Source organism: Amblyomma maculatum, chromosome 1, assembly GCF_055883805.1.
Source record: "Amblyomma maculatum isolate TAMU_Amacu chromosome 1, ASM5588380v1, whole genome shotgun sequence".
NCBI classification, from domain to species: Eukaryota; Metazoa; Arthropoda; class Arachnida; order Ixodida; family Ixodidae; genus Amblyomma; species Amblyomma maculatum.
The window spans coordinates 160,074,541-160,100,356 of record NC_139344.1 but is presented as its reverse complement, the minus strand read 5'-3'; the positions used below and the strand labels follow the sequence as shown (position 1 = coordinate 160,100,356).

The 25,816-nt window shown below is 44.3% G+C and overlaps 1 protein-coding gene across 1 annotated transcript in view; it reads right to left on the bottom strand.

The window, feature by feature from the left end:
- Window positions 1-23,391, bottom strand: part of LOC146204748 (ATP-binding cassette sub-family F member 1) — a 94,253-nt gene extending 70,862 nt beyond the window's left edge. The window contains exons 1-7 of the mRNA XM_084589456.1: window positions 22,969-23,391; window positions 20,248-20,435; window positions 19,515-19,615; window positions 19,347-19,432; window positions 12,466-12,605; window positions 2,538-2,686; window positions 877-960 (exon numbers count right to left, since the gene is read on the bottom strand). Of these exons, the coding sequence (XP_084445582.1) occupies window positions 877-960; window positions 2,538-2,686; window positions 12,466-12,605; window positions 19,347-19,432; window positions 19,515-19,615; window positions 20,248-20,435; window positions 22,969-23,221 (1,001 nt within the window). The 5' untranslated portion in view covers window positions 23,222-23,391. The remainder of the gene's footprint in view (window positions 1-876; window positions 961-2,537; window positions 2,687-12,465; window positions 12,606-19,346; window positions 19,433-19,514; window positions 19,616-20,247; window positions 20,436-22,968) is intronic.
- Between the last annotated feature and the right edge of the window lie 2,425 nt (window positions 23,392-25,816).

Sequence of the window (25,816 nt, the reverse complement as noted above, 5' to 3'; positions counted from 1 at the left end):
TATGTGTCACTTCAGAATTCACTACAGTGGCTCAGTGGTCAGAGCACTCAGCCACCCAGTCAGAGTACAGTCAAACCTCGTTATAACGTATGGGGTGTGAAAATTTGTTCGTTACATCAGATATTCATTTTAAAATACACGCACACGAAACAAAATGCACACTAATATGGACAACACAAAGGTGCAAAAACGCACAATTTTTTATTTAACAGCTTGGTGTAAACATGACATCTCGCCTTTCGTTCTGTGTTGGAGAGCAAAAATGAACGCTCAAGTAGGGACGTTGCCTCTGCACACAAATTTATTTAAAGAAAGGCGCAATCTTGGCCATTTCAGAGGCCTCTGCACTGTTTATAGCTCGCTCTTCCCTTTCTGATTCTCTGTCCTAGTAACCACTTGCATTCAATTCACTACTGAAGGTGTCGTGGAAACTGACTATACCTTAATCATAATAAAGAGTTGTTTCTCTACTTGTGGCGAACTGGCAAAAGGAGTAGGCTCATGATACACAGTACACAGTAGTTCCAAAGCACCATCCACTGCAACCTCAATAAGAAGCAGGCAACACATAGCGATGCCTAGCAAGTGCTCCCCTGACTGCATGACGCCAGGTGGCACATCACTACAAGAAGTGCACCACAAGCATGTACTTTCCTTTAGGCCACAGATGAGCTTAGATAAAATTACTGACATATCCAACTACTTAGCAATTGTTTCAAGTTAATATATAGTTTATATACTTGGGATCAAATGTATCAATACAGAAGCATTCTGCAGCATGCAGTCCTTCATTCTGTTCTGCCGTCACTTGTAATCTACCTTCACTTTTATAGATAGCACCAGAAACGATGAGCAACTCTTTAGCCAAATACTTACTTATCAAGCCAAATGACAGCGTTGAGGTCCAAGTGATTGGTAGGTTCATCCAACAAAAGCAAAGTAGGTTCAAGGAAGAGGGCCCTGCAAAAAAAGCATTCAAGAAGAACTTACACACAGCTGCATATGAGATGTGAAAATGTGCTTATGCTACTTGACCGAAAAATGGGTTTCCGTATATAGTGAAACGCAACCCTTACAAGGCGGCTGCGGACGTTAAAAAGCGGCAGGCTTTTTTTTTGACGAGAGTCGTCCATTCTTATATCTATGAATCAACGAAAGCATGCAGTCAGCTGCGATCATGACACTGACTTTTACCATTGTTTTCTTTAAACGGCATTTGCAGCTATCACGCTTTCAATGATTTTGTGGCAGTGGACTATGCCCGCCCCAAGCGCAGCGTGATAAATCAAACCAGGCTTGTGCAATCAAGCCATCATGGGCACTCTGCCAAGTTCGCTCCCTGTCACCGTTGGATCTATCAAAATTATAGTCAAAAGATGAGCATGCCTTGGCGTTATCGCTGCATAACATCTTGGCGCACTGCCAATAAATGAGCTGTGAATGCGCCGGTCGAAATGCTTTTTATTTTTTCAAACTCTCGGGGGCAAAAGTGGGGGGTGGGTTCATTATGCGACTGGGTTAATTACGCGACAAATACCATATTATTTTTCACGATCCCAAGTGGCATCTCAAGCCGATTTCTGCATATCGAATTATCGATATATCGATTTCGCGATCCCCTTCAAGTTCAATATATCCGGGTTCGACTGCAGCTCTATGAGCACTGGCCGGGACGAAGCCAGCTGTTCAATTTATCGTTCCGAATTAACGGGAGTCGAATTGATGATATTTTACTGTATTGGAATCGCTGACTTTCGCCAAATGTCAAAAACCACCTTAGCTTGCCTTCAGGATTTGAAGGGTCAAATTTTCAGCTAGCATATCATCAAAACATAATATCACAGCGCAGAAGTGTCCAGATATCAATGCTATGCACATTCTCTGTGGCGTATGGTATTGTGCATGGTGTCCCTACTTCAGGAGTAGATAACAGATGGTGTGAGAGAGAGAATGAAAGACATGGCTACACTAATAGCTACCCTCGAAGTGCTTGGAGAGGGATGGAAGTAAAAAGCCTGAAAAAATGTATAGCGGACATGAGAGCTCTGCCTTTAAGAGTGTGACGCTGCAGCATTAATGGCTCCTGCCTGCAGATTCACTTGTGGATCCTCGCTCACGTACATCCACTTTGCTACTCACGTCACTAATCCCTTAATCTGTACCTCCATTATCTCACACATAATCACTAGCATACACTCATAAGCTACCACATTCATGTGAAAGGCCACCTTACATAGATAAAAGTTCCACTTTAACCAAGCTACTATATGAATATGCTGATGTGGCCTAGGGTAGGAGGTCTGACTTAGGACCCAAGCACCCTAGAAGATACAGTTCCCATCCAACCCTTCCATCTTAGAGGAGCAAGGAGCTACTATCACAGTTGGCAACTTCTGCCTGTCACCTGCCAACTACCATGTGCCAGGGCCATGCTCGTAACTTTAAACTAACTACACCGATGCAAGATTCTCTGCAGTTCGGGGCCTTTAACACTATTGCATTAAAACCCAACAGTGGAAATGAACAAATCCTCTCACCTTGCAAGGGACACTCTCATCCTCCAGCCACCAGAAAACTGCTTAGTTGCTCTATCCTGCATTTCACGGGTGAAGCCCAAACCAGCCAAAATACGGCGGGCACGTGCTTCTGCAGAGTCTGCACCAATAAGCTGCAGCTCTTCGTAAACCTGCATGAAACAGTTCCCAGGAAATCAGCACCGCTTGTACCATGCAAAACAGATAGAACATGTAAATTCTGATAAAGCTATATGTCGACCTTGTGAAAAAAACATGCTAAAAATATTCTGCTAAAAAAGAAGCCATGTAACAAATTTATGCTCCACTTTCCAAACATATCCTGAAACTGCACGGCAAGAAATTAGAATGAAAGGCAATTTTTATAGACACCGTGCAAACTTCTTCCCTGTCTTTCCTTGCCATCGCCCACCTCTATGTCACCTTAGCACCGTCCTCTTGTCCCTTCTATTTGCACCAGCCACAGCTTCAGTGTTCAAGATAATCTGGCATCATATCTTCATCCCGTTTTTTTTTTTTCTGCTTTATTAAATCACAATAATAAGGCCATGACAACAAGCTTTGATAGTTTCAAGTGACAACATTGCAAGACATACCTGCACTCGAGAAAAGAGATTAACTCTGGAACCTCTGGTGCGGTATTAATGCAGGCACCCAGTAACCGCAGGGAACATCATTGCTAGAGCATGAACTGCCAGCTAAAATACAGGAATTGCCCCGAGCAGTCTAACCTGGCTCACTTAGTTAATGTTCCTTGTTTTCTTTTGCCCCTGCTTAGCAGGGAGGGACAGGGGATTGTGTGGGCCAAGCAAACAACTTTATCCCTACTGCTAGAGCACGATCAGAAGCTATGTGACTGCACCGCTTGTCGAAGATACAAGGTTTCAGCCTAGAGCCCTGCACGGGCCTGATTTTCCGACCCGGGCCCATGGTTTGAAGCCCGAGCCCAGCTTGGGCCCATGGCTCCAAGCCCGGGCCAAGCCCAGGCCCATGCTGACGAGTAGCAGGCCCGAACCGGGCCTGCGCTACCGAGTCTCGGCCCGACCCAGGCCTGGCAGTTAGTCTGCACAGACTCCTTAAAAATGTACAGTTAAGGCGAAAGAAGAAACGCTATTTAGCCCATCATCAATTATCTACAGTCCTGATTAACATGCAACAGTATACAAAAGAGTCCAAATCCCAAATAATGCGCAACAAAAATACCAAGCACAAAGAAGAAAAGATTTTCAAAAGACTGCATGGAGTGAGTATTTTTTTTATCGAAAGAGCGAGAGACTGTTCTAAGGCTATTATTTGGGCTAACTGGTTGCTAGATTTGGATGTAGTGACTATCAAAAGAGGAACTGTCCGCCTACCTTCTGTATGCGTCTCCCACATACACTAGCCACAAGGTCCGAAGCGAGATTGTGGTTTGAATTTTGTGGGGTTTAACGTCCCACCACTATGAGAGACGCCATAGTGGAGGACTTCGGAAATTTCGACCCCCTGGGGTTCTTTAACGTGTACTGACATCGCACAGCACATGGGTGCCTTGCTTTACGCCTCCATCGAAAAGCGACCGCCGAGGCTGGGATTCGATCCCACGTCCTTGGGAACAGTAATCGAGTGCACTAACCACTGCGCCACCCCGGCGGGGGTGAAGCGAGATTGTAATAAACTTACCAATAATATTGTATGTGCTAAGAGCCGTGAGTAATTCTCTGTTATCTGAGTGGCTGAATTAGCTTGGTATGCTGTTCACAAATTTTTTTCCTTTGGTCATTACTGTATTTCATGTGTAATTTTTTAGTTTACTGTGCAGGGTGTCTAACAAACCACTATTTTCAAAATCACTGACTTTTCCAGGTTTTCCCCGATAATCGTAGTTCAAATTCCCTGACGAGTGAAAAGGCTAAAAAAAATTTGAGGAATTCTTACATGTCTCTTAAAAGAAAATGACAAAAGCCTACCCTTCTTCTCATATCATCTGCCTATCAGCGGCGTTCGTTGCAGTGCTACATATAATTATAATTGGTTTACGGAAAAAGAAAGGCGCAGTATCTGCCACATTTTCTCTGGCAAGTGCGAGTTTGGAAGGCATACCATCGCTCCTGTCGAGTGCCGTTCCTTGGCGCGCGTTCAAGTGTGGCATTGCAGATGACAGGAACGCTAGACAAGAACAAAGCTCAAGAATCTCTCGGAATATGACAGATCTTGCGCACAAATATCGCGCACGAAATTTCATTCTATAAGCCTAGAAAGGCTTTCGCCTTAAAATGTCTGCTCACGATAATGACCATAGATGAATAATTCACAACAAAAAGCTATTTATTAATCATATTCTACAATTTGCAATAGTGAAAAGGCTGTCATTAGAGTTAATGGCTGTTAAAAATGTCAAAAGTTTACTGAAAAATGAAAAGCGCACTGAAGCCAGCCTAAGAGCATGCGAGCCACCCACCCCGCAAAAAGCCAAATCAATCCAATCCAATATAGCTGCGTGCATGCACTTGGTAGTCTAGTTCGTGGCAGCACAGCTCGCTGATCGTTTTCGCGCTGGTCGCTGCTGGCACGATTACTCCTGCTTTTTGTCGCGTACTACTCTCACGCAACGCTTCTGCATATTTTATTGAGTGGCAGCTTAGCCATGTGTTGGCGTCGAAGTAATAAATCGGGCCACGCCTTGCGGCACGGCAGCCATGGCGGCCGCACGCTGACAAGACAGCACACACACAAAAAAAGGAAATCTGCATGAATAACGTACTTGCTGCGTGCCAGCTTAAAATGAAAATACACTGCAGAACATGCCGTGCCATCTTCCCCGACTTGGCAAAATTGTTGATGGTTTCTCTGACATTTCACCGATTTTTCTCAGTGCATAAAGTTTGCCTGATAATTCCCGGGTTTCCCAGTTGCTAGACACCCTGACTACTACGTGTGCATTTTTTATGTAACCAATCCACTGCTATCTTGGTACTGAAGAGGACTAATAGTATTGTTCAAATAAATAAATAATACTGCTTAACTGGTATATACAGTGAAAGCTCGTTAATTCACAACTTGTTAATTCGAAATTTTGGATAATTCGAAATAGTCATCGTGGTCCGGTCCGCAGTGCATAGAAGTCTATGCGCGTAACAGCTCGTTAATTCACTCAAAAATTGGCGCCGCCACCCATAATTCGAACTGCGCGCCGCCAAGCGGCGCTGTTAAAAACCATCGTTGGAAGCTTTCACGGCAGAACGATAGATGGCACAACCATCGGGGCGCCGCTAGGGTGCTGGAACAAGTACTAAACAGTCTTTCCTGCCGCGACTCCTTCGAGGAACGACGTTTTAGTGTTACAGACCACGGTTTCGTGTTGCATTTCGTGAGCCCTCGTTTTGCACGCCGCTTGTTGTGAGCTTGTGTCCGCGAGATGTGTTCGCGTGGGAAATACTGTGCCAAGACGGTGAAGGAGAAAGTGGCTATTTTACGCGAGGTGGATGAACGGAAGGCCAGCAAAGTGGAAATCGCGAAAAAGCACGGGATTCCACCAAGCACGTTGTCGACGTACGTCCGAAATAGGAAGGCCATCGAGGATGCCTATGAAGCCGAAGATTTCGCCAGCAACAGAAAAAGGCTTCGGTTAGCCAAGTATCCGGAAATTGAGACCGCTGTGATCACGTGGGTGAAAGAAATGAGAAGCGCTGACATTCCACTGAGCGGCCCAATTATCATGGCGAAGGCGGCCGATTTCGCCCTGCGCTTGAATGTGGAAGATTTTGTCGCCTCCGAAGGATGGTTTCACCGCTTTAGAGACAGACATAATCTTGTCTTCCGGGTGTTTTCTGGAGAAGCCAAAGAAGTGGATGCAGAAACTTGTGCCACGTGGCGAAGCGGTGCTCTGCAGCAGTACTTAGAAAGCTACTCGGCACATGATATATTCAATGCTGATGAGACGGCTTTGTTTTATAAGCTCCAGCCCGACAGAACAGTAACATTTAAAGGGGACAGCTGCGCTGGCGGCAAGCGAAGCAAAGAGCGGATTACTGTTCTGGTCGCCGCTAATATGACCGGGACGGAGAAGGTCCCTCTTTTTGTTGTCGGCAAGGCACATAAGCCTAGATGTTTCAAGAACATTAGGACGCTGCCGACGGAATACTCCGCCAACAGCAAGGCGTGGATGACGGGCGAATTGTTTAAAAAATGGCTCTTGAAATTCGATCGGAGGATGGAGCTAGGGAAGCGTCAAGTTCTCCTCATTGTGGATAACTGCTCGGCACACAAAGTCGACGCCGAGCTGAAAGCCACAAGGCTCGTCTTTTTGCCTGCCAACACGACTGCGGCCTTGCAGCCGATGGATCAGGGGGTGATCAGAAACATCAAATGTTTCTATAGGCGCCACATGATCGAGCGCATGACTTTGTGCACTGGAAACCAGAAGACCAGCACCATCACATTGCTCACAGCAATGCACATGTTGGTGCGTGCATGGGAGCAGGTCACGCCGTCCACAATTGCAAACTGCTTCCACCACTGTGGCTTTGCTGCCGGAAGTATGAAAGAAAGTGGCGACGATGGGAGTCCGGAGCCTCTGCCTGCGGCTGTGCGTGCTGTGCTGCAGGACGTCAGTTTTGATGATTACGTTGGAGTAGACAGCGATGCAGCAGTGTGCGGTGCCCTAAGTGATGAGGACATTGTCGCTGAAATTGTTGGGGAGCAGTCTGTCCCAGAAGAGGCAGAAGACGAGGACGACGACGAGGAGCAAGAGCCCGTGCGTTCATCCGCGGCAGAAGTTATGGGAGCGCTGAATGTCGCGCGCCTTTTCTTCAGCTTTGAAGAGGGGGAAGAAGACTCCCTGCGTCGCATTCGCATGCTAGAAGACCGAGTGAGTACGGTAGCCCTCAGAGAGAAGAAGCAGAAGATGATAACAGACTTTTTTGCTAAATAAAATTTTCGTGCCCTCCGGGCATCAAACGCCTTCATTTTTGCTCACTTTCATTAGTTCGAATTTTGGTTAATTCGAACTGGCCTGGCGGCCCCGTGGAATTTGAATTAACGAGCTTTTACTGTAATAACAAATCAATATGGGAGAAAAATTAAATAAAGTATGCTTCTCAGCATAGAAGGGCATTGTTAAAATAATGGCAGAAGAAAATCCTTGGTCAAGAAATGTTTGGCATGTCATTTTATTTAAAGCTATTGTGCTGATGCACGTTCAAGAGCTACGGACTACAAGCATTTTACATATGGCTCCTTATTAGCAATTAGCTCTTGGGGAAAGTTATTTGCTTAATCATATACAAAGAGACTGTCCCCGGAAACTATGCTTCTGAAACCTGGGTGAGAAAGAGTAGGAAAAAGAAAAAATCTATATATTTTTGTGCTAGAATATTATTTTGAAGAACTAATGGCCGCACACTGCTTATCTATGGAGACGAAAAGCAGAATGGCTGTTTATTGTGTTTGTGTTCCTACTTGAAAATTCCTAATCCAGTTCGCTGTTATTACAGCGTAAACATTGTATGGCTATGTAGGCGGGTTTCGCATGGGCGTGACCTTGTCGGAGCTGTGAAAACGGATATCAGAAAAAGAATGGCTCCATCAGATAAAGCGTCAAGGAAAGGCGTACAAATGACAAAATGGTTAATGTGGGTTAATTAGTTAATTAATTAGAGCAAATCAAGAGTGTAATTTGGAACCAAGATGGCCGCCAGCGAACTTCCGATTTCGGTTCTCAGCTTCAGGTCACGTGTTTCAGCGGACGTGAAGTGTGACACGGTACATCGTGCGCCCCTTGTCGAACACAATCAGCGTTCCGTTGAACCCATAAAGTTCACCGGCATTCTATAATTGGTTCACAGGAAAGGGAAGGCACAGTATCTGTCCCTCGCGGTGTCCCACTGACAACACAGCAACGCTCAGACTTATGCATTTCTCCAGTGCAGATTCAGCAATGATCTTGAAAAATCTTTCTGTCCCTCGCGGTGTCCCACTGACAACACAGCAACGCTCAGACTTATGCATTTCTCCAGTGCAGATTCAGCAATGATCTTGAAAAATCTTTAAATGGCGTTTCTCGAAGCATAGAGATGTTTTTCTTTTCCAGCGGTTCTTATGACGCTTCAACTGTCCAGTCGTTAGTGGTAATTGACAACCGAGAAGATACAAGAGCACGTTCTGCTAGATCCGACTGAGTGTGCTCAGTAATTGCTGAAAAATACCAAACTAGCAGCGTTGTGCACTTTAGTAGGCGTGTGCTGATGTAACCAAGCCCTGTGTAATGCGTTGCAGTGCTCCATAAGACACGCACTGTTTACAGTAGAGCATGCTTCAGGGCTTTGCGCTTTTTCTTTTCAACTTTTTTGCTTGTGTAGTTGAACGCCACCAGGCACAAGCACCCAAAATTAGTTGGACAAACCACTGAGTGCAGCTGATTAAACTCTGTCTACAAATTAGCTTTCTTTCATTCGACGCTAACAGATGTACTTGTAGTGGTTTATCCATAAGCCACATAAACAATTTTAGCATCAGGATATTCCTTCGTTTCCGAAAGAAGCCGTACATATACAATAGAATCTCAATGATACGAATCCCAAGGAAGCACGCAAAATATTCGAATCATCCCGAATTCGTATGATCCAAAACAAGTCAACTTCCACATGGGAATGAATTGAAAATGAACCAAACTTTATTATGGCGAACTACTTGCGGCCAAAAAAAGTCCGTAATGCTTGTATGCACTTTTTTGCTGTTGATGTCGCGGACAAGCTCCGCCTGAATGCATAAAACCGTGCCGCAGTTTCGTCGCTCACGCTGCCGGCACTTACAGTGCGGCGCAGAACGTCCAAAGCGTGAAGAGTATCTGCCGTTGACGGCGGCTGATCACATTCGTCGTCAGCGTCACCATCGCTGTCAGGCTCATTTTCGCAATCATTCGCTTCGTTGACCAAGTCTTCAATAGACCTCAGCCCACAGGTCGCGACGTTGTCGTCCACGGTAACGAAGTCCCGAGCCAAAGCTTCAGTTTCCAGATTGGCCCAGCCATCAATCGTGAGGTCTTCATCTGGCTCTTGACAATCTCCTGCCGAAGCCTCATCAAGTCCGATGGCAAATCTGTACTTTCTAAAACCGTTCGAGATTGTGTCTGAAGTTACACTATCCCACGACATGGCTAGAAAGTTTGCTGCACTCAGCAACGATGTTCTATGACTGTGATCTGGCCAGTTACGCCGTTTAATGAGTTACTGTTAGCTTTGGTACTTTAAAAATTTTTAAACACGTTTTTCTTCAATTTCTCAAAATCAAAATATTGATGCCAGTACATCTTTGGAGATGCGATACCTCTGGTTCTACTTATCATATTGCTATAATTCTTTTTGCACCAGAAAGGTAAACTCATGCGCAGTGCAAAAATATCAATGAATCTGTGGTATTTAATGAGGAAAGTTTTTAAAAATTGCATGTTTTCTGGAGTGTCCAGGTGGCTTTTTAGTCTCTGAACTTTGACAAGCTGTAACTTTGGTTAAAATGAGACCAGGACATTCAAACTTGATTTTTGCAGTCTTTGTGTGTTCTAAATTGATTGGATAGGTCAATTTTCATTGTAACTCCTGTAGTTTTACTAACAGCTCACCTCCAAACAAAGAACATAGTGTTCAATATCAAAACTAAATGGCTCACAGAAAATTTATGTGCATATTTGAAATGAGCACAAAAAGCTGCATAAATGGTGCAACATTCCATCAAAATCTACCAGTAAATAAAAAATATTGTCTTAAGACCAGGGTTCCCCCTTAAGACACTGCACTGATTGTCACATGCCATTTAGTTCCATTTCAGGATAGTGTCGTACTGTTCTAACATCTACTCATATTTTTTTTTCCCCTTGCATCCATGTGATTCCTCCGCTCTTCAAGTATGCTGACCTGTTGCAGCTTGAGAATGCTTCGCCGCATGGGTCATAGACCGCACGGTAAACCATCCTCAAAACGCAACAGGGCCATGTAACGAGGCAACACTGTTACTGCTTCGCACTACAATAAGGGCTGTGTTGCATTTGCAATTCAGAAACAATTCTTCAGCACTCCCAAAGATCGTGACGTCTGCAATGTGTGGACCATGCCACCACAAAAATCAAGCGGCATGTAAAGCACAACGGGCAATTGCGACAATGGTGCAGTGCCGTTGCAAACTGCTCGCGCTGCATACAGTGCAATTGGTGACTGTAGAGTCAACAGATTGAGCAGTGTGAAGTGCTCAAGGCTGCGGTTGCGGTTTGCACATTCGCATCATCCGTAGTGACGCAGGAGTGTTTGGAACATCCAAAATTCTGCACACAGTACACAATGTACTCCAGTCGAGGAATTTTACGATTCACGTCATCCCAAAACTCGTACCACCGAGATTCTACTGTAATTGGTTCAACAGGCCAATGATTTTTCAACACCAAAAAGCTTGCTGAGATGAGACATCACGTCGCTTACAACAGAAGAACCATGAAGAGAGTTTTGTTAAATGCACCACAAGCATATACAAGATCTCTCTGTCCTATGGTAAATTATACATTGGCCAGTAGTGATAGGGATGTTGCATTAATGACCGACTTAGAGAACATGCATAAAATATGGTTAATAATGACAGCACGCAGCTTGTTGACTGTTGCATTACCTGCAACCACATTTCAACTGCACGACAATCCTAGGCACAAGAATACAAAAAACTATTCATGAAACCTTAGACGCATTCTTTTTATAAAAAAGTGGGACAAGATTTTGTGTTAGTGAGACTCCACTTGCTCTACATAATGCAGAGATAGAACCTGTTTAGTGCCAGGTCTAATAACTTCCTGCTGGCTTATTTCTAAAATCGTTTGTACAGTGGAGTCCACTTATAACGATTTTGAAAAACCTGAAAATTCGATATAGCCAATTATCGTTATATCTGGACCGGCGAAGGAAAAAAAAAAAAACACATATTTCCCCATGCATATAGACTTGCCTACTTACTAGGGATGAGCGAATCTGTTTGAACAAAGCTAATCATCGTAAAGAGCACTAAACCCTTTATTACAGGCTATATCAGTAACTATGAAATAACTTAAGCATACAAAGAAACGGAAATTCACGCCCGCTTCAGCGGCAGCTGAAGCTTGACAAACGCTGTGAGCATCGCTTCCAGTAGAAAGTATGCTGGCGGCAGTCCTTTTTGTGTGCACGAAATCAATCAATGACAGGATGAACTGCACGACATCCCTAGTCTTGATGATTGTTAAAATCGTAGAGTGTGAATGCCCGTATTTTTCCGCGAGGCTTCTAACCTTGAAACCCTGCCAAAAATCCCGATGAACCTTGCTGTTTCATCTCAAAAGCTATCGCGCCATCGTTGTGGTTGGCACCATCTTCCATAGACGCACAACTGGCGATGGCGATGACGATACGGCTGCACCCTTTGCACGGCTACAGAAAGCGATTGCGATGATGATAGTGCTCGTTTCCTAACTGCACGCAACGGCCCTCGCAGATTTCTCCCTGCGGTTCCGTTCTCCCCGCTTATGTAGAGATTTCACGTCATTCTCTTCTTAGTATTTTATTTTTTATCGAACATTCAGACAAATTTTTGGGGTAAAGATCTACCAGGCGGCGATAAAGCTATCGCTATACCGCCGATAACCGACTGTTATATCTGGTTTATTTTTGCATAGGGGCAATGAGAAAACTGATAATGCCCAATAATTTGATCGTTATAAGCGATATATCGTTATATCTGGTACCGTAGGCTGCACTGTAACGCAGCACCTGCACAGGCCTGTGGATACATATATATTGAGGTCCTACCTTCAACACATTGGTTATTAGTAGTGCACATGCTGATCTTCCTTCTGTATTCCTTTCTTTTCTCCTGTATTTTAAACTAAATAAGCTCAATAAGATGACAAGGTTCAGTTTCAGTGGTGAAAAAGAATCCTTACTTCAGAGAGTCGGTCCTGGTTCTTCAAGTTGCCACGAGCTGCATCCTCTTCTAGTTTTTGCTGCTCTGCCAGCAGTTCAGTACGCTTGACATCGGCCTTGAGGACAACTTCAACAGCGGGGGTGTCATCAGCAACCACCTCTGCCAATGAGACAAAGGAACTGGTTGATCAGTCATCACATAAAACTGTTGAAAACTAGCAGTCAGAACAGGCGCAAGTCAAAGAAACATTTCATCAATGCAGTACAATAGGGCTAACTTAAACAGCTAAGGTGTACTTTATAACCACTAAACAAAAACATTTCTTAACAAAAGCTTTTTATCGTAACCAGAGAAAAACTAAATGATGAACACATTCTAACATATGTCCCATACTACCTCTCAGTGTCATCTTTCTTTTGCTCAAGTTTATTCCTTTTGCTAATACTACCTAAGTTATGACTACAGTCGATAATCAATTTTTCAGCCACTCGAATGAAGATTCTAAGCGTAGCATGATTGACTGAAGGCAAGCACGAGGCCTCTCTGCTTCAATCCCACGTCACTCCATGCTCCCATGTTCCATTCTGTGATGCTCGTCTCCTTATTTACTACCCGTAACTACCCAGTACATTGCTCCTGCAAGTACTATAACTGTTCTCTCCTCTTCTCTAGCTATGACTTAGATGCCATTGTTTGCAACATGACATTCACACGAATCCACTATCACAGTGGCCCTAAGGCAGGCTATAAATGCCTATAACCGCGTTGTAGGTGGTGCCATAAATTTGTTAATGAAGGTTCCTTATGGTTTTAATTAAGAAGAAGAAAATTAGAACATCAACACAAAGTTTCTCTCTCCTTCCCCATTCCTTCAAAAAAAGAAAAAGCAAAACAAAACAGTCAGTGCCAAATACTTCTCTATCTGAAAAAACACTTCTGGCATGCTTCAATCAACTTTGCACAGCAATTCACCAGTACACAGCAACCATCGGCCCCGGATAATAGATAAGGTGGCAAGCTGCTCAGGTGAATTCTCTGCCAGTAACACATTCTAATGGTGCATTCCATTGTCAGAACAGTAGTACTCAAAAGCACTCTAAAAGAGCTCTTTCAAAATAGATGCATTCCAATGGGAGAACAGGAGCACTGTGATCCAGTGGCAGAAAAGGAGCAATTTGGCAACGTCAAGTGCAGTCAAGAGCAGCTGAAGCTGCCCCCACACGAAACTCTAAGTGCGACTGCGAAGGAAGCCACTTAACGCAAACCAGTCATAGTCAATGTGAGCGTGAAAAGCATCAACATCACGGTGACGTAAAAGGGCTCTTTCCATGCCGTGAGGTGGTGCCAAACACTGTGCTGGCAATGCAGCCTGCCAACGCTACGAACTAAGGCAGCCTATGCTGGCCGCCAGCCTCAGAAAACTGCACCATTATTGTTTCTTTGCGCACAAAACATATTCTTGGATACAGGGCTGTTAACAATGAATAAATTGTGAGGATCATTGGCCAGTATCGGGGTGCTGGTAGGACTGATGAATGCGATACAAGCGAGTCTTTTCACACACCATTCAGCAGCTGCCACCCGGCATGGCTAGTCTTGTGTCAGTTAGTTTCGCTGCTCAAAGTGTCGTGCAAATCGAGCTTATCTTTACTTTACTATGAGATGGAATTCCCAGTATAGTGGTGATGAAAAGCTTTAGCCCATTCCAATGCACCGTCCGCTGCCGCTTTGATGCGAAGCCGAGTAGGCCTAACGACAACTAGGGCAGGCAGAGAGCTCAGTTTGTCACCTGCGGCATCGTTGTTGCCGAAAACCCCATACTTGTGCAGGCATGCTGTTGTTGCACGAATATAGCAAGCAGTCCTGACAATGTTCAGTCCTGACAATGTTGCTCTGCCTTTTCTGGTATGAATGTGAAGTACATAAATCAAGCCAAGCAGCACTCCGACACTGCTGTGTGACGACACCAGCTGCGGGCAGAGTTTGAACCAATCTGCTCGCTAATGCCTCCTGCTCTATGTGTCCCTGCCTGTACAGTGGCAGCAGTTTGCAAGCGGCAATCGGTGCGGCACGCCGATCAAACTTTCGCACATATGTCCCCTGCTTTAGCAATGATGGCTGAAGATTAAGTTCTTGTTATAATCAGCGCGAATTTGTTGCCATAGAAAGCAGCGAAGGCACCAGCGACTAGGGATCGAAAGTTCACTATTTGCCATTGAGCGAATGCGAAATGGCGGCGGCAAAGTGTCAGCGTTGTCGGGAATGTGAAATGCGCTTACTCTCTACACTGTACCGGGCGCACATGACAAGCACATTCATCGCAGAGGGTGTCGGAAAAGTAAATTATCTGGTCACGTGATGAATCTTCACCTCTGCGCCTTCTCATGGTGAGCACAGTGCATTTCAATGGGAGAGCAGGCAGTTGCACTCTCACTGTGTTGCAGCTCTGCTCCTCATTGCTCGATGCTTCTGCTCTTTTCTGACCATGGAATGCACCATAAGCCTTCAATATAGCATCAACTAGAATACAAGGCATGCGAATGAAGTTTTTTTTTTTCTTTTAATGCCAACAACCTTGTCACTTTTCACTCAATTTTTGTAAGTGCATTCGCAAGTGCATAAATGCGCCCTTTGCAGACATACATATCACCATTCAAATACCCACCATGCGCTTCCCTGAGTACGTACTGGGGACAAAGAAACGATATGATGTCAATTTAAAGTACAGGATGTCACTACATAGGTTGTAGCATAGTCTGTGGGGTGTATAATGTCCGAAAGCTGCACATAGATTATGAGGCCCACTGTAGGAGAGAACTCTGGACCAATATTCAACCTTCCTCAAGGAACGATGCTGGTCTTGAAGCAGAAATGGTTACTTGATGAACTAAAACTCTTTCCGCTATTATTCATTGTTAGGAATACCATGTTAATGTTATCACTGGGTGTAAACTGCAAAAATATATTTTGCAATATTTTAAACATCCTGTTTTATTGCCTTGAAAGGCCCTGAATTTACCCCATCAAACCTACAATGACAACTAGCAAACTAATGTGCCTCATAGTGCGCTGGTATTTAGGCCTGCCTATTAGGTGTGCAATTAACTAGAATAAAGTCTGTGAATAATTTCCAAGCAGCTATAGCAATAAAACTGAAGCCATACACAAAAGTGTCCTTCTGCAAGTGTGGATATTGAGATAACAAGCCACAACATAAAAATTGCTTAGTAAATTTAAATAATCCTATTTCAATGCATGCCTTGATATGTAATAAATGAGCGTACAAAGTTTCAAGAGAACATTTTCACGGAGTGTAACACCATTCATTTGGGATAACACAGAAAAGGGCAAAAATACACCGAAGAAAATGAGACCGACATTTACAAAGTGTATAGACATAAGCACAGGGCAAATAATGACCCTGTGTATCGTAATGCCTTTTTTGCAAAAGATAGAGAAGCGTTTGGGGTTATCAAAAATATAAAAACACAAAATGCCCTTTTTTGAAGAAAATTTGCGTTTCAGGAGTGTCCTCAAACCCTAAGAGGCGCTGTGACTAATTTACTACTGATCACTCGGGTTAAAAGGATTCATCACATTAATCCCAGACACCAGACCCAAAAGAATCATTAAAATTGGAGCACAAAAACAAGTGCTATTCCACTTAAGAAACTTAAAATAAATACACATAACATTGTGTTGCACTTGCCCAGTGCAGAGGTTTGGCACTATCAAGCAGAAACATGCCTTGCTACAGCAGCTCACAACTACACATTTTTAAAACATTGTCATTCTGTATGTACACATCGCAAAGAGGGCAAAATGGTTATTTATCTCGAACTATTAAGCGCCATGAATAACAAGGATGACAAAGAACGAAACAGAGACAACAGGACAAGCACTTGTCTTGCGGTCATTATGTTCCATTACCGTTCTCATTAGTGCTAATATATTACAGTAGAACCCCACTATAGTAAATTCAAATATAGTAAACACTCTGATATAGTAAAGTCAAACTGAAGTCCCAGTTCATCTTCCATAGAGAACTGCACATTTTTCCCTCTTTATAATAAAGACGTTTTTGGTAAAAATCGGTTATAGTAAAGTGCTCCTGGCCACGGTGACGACTCCCACGATATGATATCGCCATGCGCGCACTACCTACAATCGCGCGGCAATGATTTTTTGTATTTGAAAGTAGAAACATAACGCCGAGTGCTCGTTTAGGTGGCTTTACCACTAGGCTTAGCAGCATTCAGGAGAAGCCTACTTTGCAGAGGCCTTAGAGCCGTAAGAGAAAGCGTGCAGCGCGTAGGAAAAAAAAAAAAGTAAAGCTGTCTACAAATATAACAAGGAGCCGGCGTGGTCCATTCAGAAAGTAAAGGAGAGTAAAAGTGCAGCAAGAAATAGGGAAGGGGAAGAAATGGGTGAACATTCACTGCAATGTGCAGCACAAAGCATGAGGCAGCGGAGGCAGAAAGTGGAGGTGCAGCGAGTGCAGTCTTACAGCCCTTGAGTGCCATGCGCATTTCTCATTTGTTGCCTTTTAAAAGACAGAAACAGCAAAAAGGGACCCCATGTTCATGCAAAACTTTGGTTTTCACATGAAATCGAACTTGATTGCATTCGTATCATGTTGTCCTCTTGCTTAAGAGGTACTTCCACAAGATGTAAAGAAATTTTATAATGAAAAAATTGCACAGAGATGACAAAAGCGAGATGGAAGGTATTTGTTTGTTTTTTTTTTCATTAAGCAACAAGATGTGTTCAGTCTACCCGACTGAACTACCCGATAGCATCTTCAGGACCATGTCATCACCAATCACTGATATAGTAAAGACCCTAATAAAATAAATATTTTTGCTCGTCCCAGTGACTTTACTATAAAGGGGTTCTTCTGTATTATAACCTTGTGTCATGCTTTATGTTTCAAGCATTTCAGACAATTATTATAACACATCAGTTTGTGCACTTTCGAGCATGCAGCCACAAGAACTCAAGAAGTTAGAAATTCTGGCAAGGAAATGAGTGACCTGGCTGCACCTTACAAACTCAGCTCCTGATAACTGCATGAAAAAAATGAACAATTTGGCAAAATGAAATTGAAATAAGCAAAAGCAGGTTTTGGCAATGGGTGAAGCCCCTGAACAAAAGCAACAAAACAAACAAGGAGAGCAGTTTGTATTCCACATTACAAATTTCTGGCCAAGTATGCATATAGCATACGTGCCAACCTGGCGAGACCAAAAATGAAATGTGACTAGAGGTGTCCAGCAAGGCATCTGCACAACACCACCGAGTCCTCTTGCTACGCCGCCGCAGCCGGCCTAAACTGATCGATGCGGCGCCACTGCCATTTTTTTTTTCGGTGCCATCGGCATGCCGTTTTAGTTTTTTTAATGTGAAACCATTAGTAGCCCCTTTATACACAATTCTGTCCACGACCAATGGTGGCTGCAATGCTTCCAAACGATAAGTCATCGGGCATAGCACAGCTCGGTACATGAGGCATGTGGCTGTGCGTGATACAGGAGAATCACACGGCGTGACGTTTGGGCAAAGCCGTGGCAATAGCCATTCAACGCCAAGTGCGCTGAGCGACCACCTTTTAATTGAGATCGAAAGCGAAGCCAGCGAAGATTCTACTGTGGCTGCACTGGCTGCGCGCTGCTGCCAGCCGCCACCGACTAAGAAACAACCACCGTGCTGCCACTGGTCAGAATCGGCACGGCATTCTTACGTGGGCAGAGGCCACTGATCGGAATACATAGCCCAGTGAAAGTGCAATCAGAAAGTTCGGTCAGAAATTGGAAGTCTTCCGGGAAAATCGGAAGGGTTGACAGGTATGCATATAGACACCAAAAAAATTCCAGTGATACTAGTGGATGAAAGTGTGAATGTTATAAGTGGCAATGGTTGGTTTATGGCTTTTACCATTTCAAAGCAACTCCGGCTATGAGGGATGAATAATTTAGAGCACTTCGGGTACCTAAACTTGCATGCATTGCCACTGCACGGTATATGGGTGCCCTTCGTTGCCCCTCCATCAAAACACAGCCGCCGTGGCCAGGATAGGATTCGGTCTCCCAGCTCAGCAGTCGAGCACCCTAACAACAGAGCAACCATAGCAGGGCACCAACAGCAATAAATATGGTTTGGTTTACGAGGTTTAATGTCCCAAAGCCACTGAGGCTATGAGAGGTGCTCTAGTGGAAGGCTCCAGAAATTTCAACCACCTGGGGTTCTTAAACGTACACATTCGATCCCGCATCCTTGGGTGCAGCAGTCGAGCGCCCTAACCACTGCACCATCGTAACGGGGTGGCAATAACAGCAATAGCAAATTGTAAAATTACAAGCATGAATGTCACAAATGGCAACGAGTCTGGTAAAGTATATGGCATGGTATGTGGGGTCATTCCAAAGAGGCATCAGCTATTATAAAAGATGCCATTGTAGAGGACAACAAATTATTTTCGGACATCTGGAATTCTTTGCCAGTAATAAATCTGTAGATTTAAAAACAGTAAATTGTTAACTTACAATTTACTGTTCTAAAATTTAGAGATTCATTGATGCTTTGCGACATTGACAAGGGACCGCCTGGTCAAACCGCTGCCTATTGACCTGGCAGTATAAATCCTCACAATAGGTGAAGAATCGCAAAAAAGCATGCACATTAAGTGTGCAATTTCAAAGAGGAGGTGCTGATAATTTGTCCAAAATTTGAACGCACACACCTGAGCCACATTATAATGTTTAGCAACAAATTCCACCACAAGTTCACACTTCAACCAGCTCTTACACTGAAATTAGGATAGACAAAATCTAAATGGGTCAGCCCACGGTTAGCTGACCTGGACTAAATAAAGACGCTTAGTTTAAAAGTCCAAAGTCTTACCTTGCTCACAAAGTAGCACATCAATGTTAGGTGGAATGTTCAAGGAACGGTTTGCAATGTGCTTCAGTAGCGTAGTTTTGCCATGCCTAAAAGAAAAAGAAAAGGTGACCATGTAGGAACAATAAACAGAAGAAACAATGTAGATAAAAACCACAAATGGGTGCTCACCCATTGGGCCCAACAAGGCCGTAGCGCCTTCCAGCCGTAATTGTGAGACTGGCATTCACAAAAAGATCTTTGCCTCTTGCCGAGATGGAGAAATTGTCAACCTGATCAAGCATAAAAACAGAGCTGAATTCTAGCAGTTACTGACCTATCTCCTTACATGGCTAAAACTGCAAAGTTAATACAAACTAAATCCAAAGAAGTTAAAGCACAATCTGAACATCCTTTTCTGCAAGTCATTGCTTCCACCTCAGTATTGTTTCAATTTCAGTTTCAGCCAAACAATGTCTGCGGTAGCAGACGAAGTCATGTGATACAGACAAAAACTGCAGCATGGTTGCCACTTCCTCCATTTTTAATTCATACCAAATCTTTTTGAAGCCTTCCTAGAGCTACAATTACAAAAAGTACACAAGCAGCGATAATACTGAAATTGCTATGTGCCTCATGAGATTTCAGTTCATCCTTATATCCCAGCCACCATTCAGGTGGAAATTGAAACCTTATCCAGCTGCCGTCTTTACTCTTTTGCGCCAGTCTTTAATCCTTCAAGCCAGAAATATTGCTCGTAAGACCTGCATGTTCCCACTGACAAAATAATACAAGCTTGAAACTGCATGTTTCAACTTGAAAATGGTGTTTCAGAGAGAAGAGCCAATGAGAACAAAGCATTGCACTACTTAAATAAGGCAAATGTTGACTGCACCATTCCTGACATTATGAACAAGTTCCTCACCTTGATGTCAATGGCATTCTCCAGTTGTACCTGCTGTGCTGCAGATTTGTCGGCTTGAGATACTGTAAACTGGTCTCCATTAGAAGAAGTCTTCCCCTTATTGAGGCTTTCTAGCTGTTTTTGGTACTCTGATTGTTTTTTCATCAATTTCTTCTCTTTGTGTGACACCTTCTTAGCAGCTGTAACCTCTAAAAAAATGAGAGCCCAAAAAATGAAAATCTCAAAGGCTACCAAAAAATAACAAAATCTGCAATTAACAGATCCAGTCGCCCACAAATAAAGAAACGCGGTACATTCCATTCCACTTTGCTAACTCGCAATAACATTTAATCTGAGCTTACAATACCAAGCAGGCACATAAGGTCGTTTATAATTACTCGACACTGTAGCCACAGGACACCGCAGTTTCGTTTCACGATCACTAATCAGTGAAGTTCATCGTAAACTCAAGACACGAAAACACACACGGACACAAGAAAGGTAACGGGACGGAGCACCACTCACAACTGCTTTATTGAAGGAAAAGCACACTAAAATATAGTCGTCATACAGACAAGGAACACCATCGTAATTCAAGGTTGATGTGGTACCGTGCGGATGAAGTAGCGCTTCTCAGCCTTTTAGATATATCGACGTATCAGTGACACAAATATTTGGTTTCTTTTTGATAAAAGATGACTCAGTTAACTCCCTAGCTTGTGTGTCTTTACTTCTCGACAGAATCCGCGCACCAGAAAACCATGGCGCACTAGAGCGCAACGGGCAAGGCCTTATATGCTTCTGTAAATTTGGTCCTTTATTTCGCTCGTTTGTTTCGTGCTCCCCGATTCGCTCATTAACACAGCGCCCAGTTTGTCCAACATATGAGGGGCCACACGAGAGGGGGATTTCATACACCAACCCTTCGGCACACTTCATAAACGATCGCCCGCGCTTAGTGTGCCAGCCTCCTTCTTTCCTTCCTTTTACGATGCGTGAGCGAAGGTTTCCGAGCTTACTAAGGGCGGAAAAGAGAAGCGGCCCATCATGCCTGCTCGCAACCTTCTCTATATTCTGGGCCAACTTGTGTGTGTAGGGCCCCACCACAGGTCTCTTTTCCTCTTTTCAAGGAACATTTTCCCCCACTCTCACTGCCTTTGCCTTCATTTTCTGCAGGAGGCTTTCGGCGACCCCCGTCACAAGCGAATCAGGGAACCAGGCTGAGAACAGCCTTGCCCATTGGTTTTCGAAACTTGCATGCATCTTGTGAGGGCATGATTTCCTGGAGGCGAATTCTAGGCAAAGTGTTGCTATCCCCCTTTTTATCAGCTTCGAATGGGCAGAGTCGTATGACAGAAGCCCCTTTTTAGCATGCAGAGAATATTGCCAACAAACATGATCCTCAGAGGTCTCAATACTAAGATCCAAAAACTGCAACATATTACCCTCAGGTATATCCCATGTAGAATCTAAGCCATTACGTTTATGAAGTGTGCCCAAGGGGTGGTGCATGAAATCTCCCTCTCGTGTGGCCGCTCATATGTTGGACACACTGGACGCTGTGTTAATGAGTGAATCAGGGAGTACAGAAGAAACGTTGAGCAAAATAAAGAAGGACCAAATTTACCGAAACGTATGAGGTCTTGCCCGTACCGCTCTTGTGAGCCATGTTTTTCTGGTGTGAGAATTCTGTCGAGAAGTAAAAAAACAAAAGCTAGGGAGTTAACCGAGTCATTTTTTGTCGAAAAGAAACCAAGCATGTGTGTCAGTGATATGTCTATGTACTTCACCCACACGATATCATATCAACCTTGATGGTTTGGTTTGGTTTGTAGGGTTTAACGTCCCAAAGCGACTATAGGCTATGAGAGACGCCGTAGTGGAGGACTCCGGAAATTTAGACCCCCTGGGGTTCTTTAACGTGCACTGACATCGCACAGCACACGGACGACCCTCCGTTCCGCCTCCATCGAAACTCAGCCGCCGAGGCCGGGATTCGATCCCGCGTCCTTGGGCACAGTAGTCGAGCGCCTTAACCGCTGCGCCACCCCGGCGGGGCATATCAACCTTGAATCAGTATGGTGTTCCTTGTGTACACAAATATATATTAACGTGTTTTTGCTTCAATAAAGTGAGTTGCACTCCATCCCATTACCTTCCTTGTGTTGTGTGTTTTCGCGCTTTGAACTTACGATGAAATGTCTAGCCAATGAAAACGTTCCTTCACGCTATAATCAGTGAACAGCGCGATGGCAGATAAACTGATTTAGCACAGTACGACGTCTCTTTGTTTAAGATTTATGTTTCGTTGCCTAAAATCTAACAATAAGCTTCGTTCCAAAATAAAATGTGTTCAGTCATTGATAAGCACTCCATATGTCAGGGCCTGCAGCACTGAGGCGTAAAGCTGTAATAAGGACACATCTTGATGCGTCATCTCTACTGCACACTCAGAATATCAACTACGATGAAGGGGATGAGGCTGCGGTGCAAAGTTTGCTCTTCACCTCAACATTCAAAAAACAAAAAGGCACAAGCTATGACCGTTTCGTCAACGACGCAGAAGACAAATAGGTCAAAACAATATTGACAACTGTAACTCAACGTAGATCACAGCGAAAGTTTCACATTTCCAGGGTAAGAAAAAGTGACGCAGTACTCCCATTACACACTCTGCAGCCGCAGCTTGAGCACGCAATATGAAAATGACACGAGAACAAAAACGTGACGGCCACCGCATACCTTTGATGGCATTGTCGCCTTTGCTTTTGCTTTGCTTCTCAGACCCTTCACTATTTTCAGCATCGTCATCACTTCCAAGCTCCTGGAACTTGTTCTTGCGAACAGGCTTGGAATAGTCGTCGTCGTCGCCGTCAGTGCCATTGTCGTCACTTATGTCGAGGTCTTCAAGCTTCTTCTCAACGTCGCCTTCGGCGCTGCCCTTTCCGGTCTTTTCTTTCTTGGGAGCCTTTGCTTTGGACTTCTTAGGCGGCATACTTAGCGGCTAGAGTTACGTGCGCTGGAATTCCTTATATAATCCCAATTACTAAGAGCACTTTCAGGTTAAAAATTGAAAATTTTGCAGGCCCAATCTCAGCACATCAGAAAACTCGCCCGCGGCCAGCCTCGACGCAAGCACGTTGCTGCGGAGCCGGAGAAAGGCTGACGTGGTTGCCAGAGCACGACTTTTACCCCACCTTCTTTGGTATGTCAGACAGTCCTACGGTGGTTCAAAAATTATGGTGTCAAGCAATTCGCCAGATTTCTGCTTTGTTTCCAATAAAAATACCTATAAATTTTTATCGATGGAAAGTGAACTACAATGTCAAACTACAGATTAAATACAGATTTGATTTATGTCGACTTCACGGCTTCAGTGGCTTCAGCGGCTTCAGCGCTTCAGTCCTTCAGTACAGTGCTCTAGAATCTTCAGCAAGGCCCATCGGTTTCAACGCTGCCTAAATGGCCTAAACCCGCAGCGCTTATTTCTCCTGCCAAGTTACCTCAAATGGGTTTCGTGACGTTCATGACGCTCGTGATTAAAACCATAGAGTTTCTAACTGCAATAACTACAATATTTAGAAACTCTGTAATTTAAACGGCGTTGGTACGAGGTAGTTTATGCGAAAATACTGTCCCGTAGAAAATAAAACATTAAAAAAGTTATTCTGCACAACAATCTGCGCTTGTGTATTTATAAGTACGAACCTGATCAGACGGTGGTCTCATTGCTTGTCACGTTAGCTTAATCACTGGAGGCACACGAATAATCGGGCAGGAGGCATTCCCCGAGGGTTTCTAGAAGGACACTTTTCGGCTGGCTGTCGTACGCAGGCGTTTCAGAAAAAATTTCCACATTCAGAGCCAAGGATAACGTTAGGGGAGATACTTAAAACACTTAGAACTCCGCTTTTAAGGTTATTAATACACTTATGCACTTCCGTAGTTCACTCGAACTCCCGTGGAGGATCCTTGTTCGCGTACATGTACTTGGCTATACTTGCTTAATAACTAATCCCTTAGCTTTTTTTTATATACTTTATTATCTCACACAAACTCATTATTATAGAGCTGGCTGTAAGCCGCTACGTGAAAGGCCATCCGACATATATAAAGCACCGCTCTAACGAAGTCATACGAACATGCCTGCATAGCCCAGGGGTAGCAGGTCTGACTGGCGATGAAGGGTCCCGATGTGTCTGATTCCATTTCGACCTACCACCTCAAAGGAGGTGCCCGAATTGGCAGCTTCTTTCAACTCGTCCACATGGGGTCTAGTGACATCACACAACCCGACAAGCAATTATTAGTGTCAGCCATGCGTCCTGCCAACTACCTCCTGCCAAAGGTATGCCCGTGATTTTTCGCTCCCAAAACGCCGACGCCGGACTATCTGTGAAGCCAACGCTTTCGAGTGAAAATACGACACGTTAGTATAAAATATACTATGGGGGACACTTGAGCTCCACTTTGAAGGGTTTGAGTCGACTGTGTAAATGTCTCCCGGCTCCGCGGCTCCCCTTCCGGATCCTCATGCACGTATAAACATATATTGCTACTCGCTTGACAACGAATCCTTGAAATTGGGCCTCTGTTACCTTACACAAACACTCATCGGCATACATTCATAAGCAACCGTGCACCTTACATGCAAAAGCGCTCGACATAGATATAAAGCCCCGCTTTAACCAAGCCCTTTTATCGTGCCTGCAGCTTGTCTGACTCAGGATCCAAGGATATCGATGGGTTGATTGCCACACACTCCGGCGACAGCTCCTACCACCTCCTGCCAGAGACGTGTCGGTGATTTTTCGTTCACAGCGCTGGCGCCGGATTTTCTGGACAATAATCTTTAACGCTCTCGTGTTACGAAAAGAGGGGAAGAGAGGGAGTCCTGCTCTCCACAAGTGTTCAGGCACTTGGACGTTTTATTGCATTGTGATTCCAGCTAGTTGTTTGTAACATCGCTTCTTAGAGCTCAGTCTTCATTCCCCTTTCTATTTCATCAGTTCCTATAGCTGCTCCACGTTCTATCCAAATGGAAAAGAGCTCCATGCTTCGTAATGTGGAACAATAATGTTGAGCTGTACTGGCATCTTCAAGGCCATCGTAGCTCTTCAAACGAAAATACGAGGCCAACTTCGCCGGCGTCTTCTAGTCACAGATTAAACAGATGAATCACAGTGCGGAATGACTTAGGCCTACTTACACTATGGCCTGACGAAACCAGTAATGCTCGCAAAATAAGCCCACTCCACTACTGTAAAGGAATGTTCGCAATAAAGATGAGCGGGAGCAGGCTAGACTAAAGTTTAAGAGGTTTGTGAATGACCAGACTGGCCACACTAACGTACTTAGCGTGGAGGCGCGCTCCGCTTGACTTTTCTTTCCAACTCCATTTCGTATACGTTCTTTCTCAGACGCATATCACCAATAATCTGCAGCCATTAATTGGCGCCATATACTGCCATATTTCTAGTTTCGGAGGACGAAGGTGAAGCCCCATCAGTCCTCCTCCATCGCTATGCGCTTGGAAGCGACAGCGTACTCGGCGATCCTGTGATCGTCGAAGCTTAGAATCCCAGTTGGC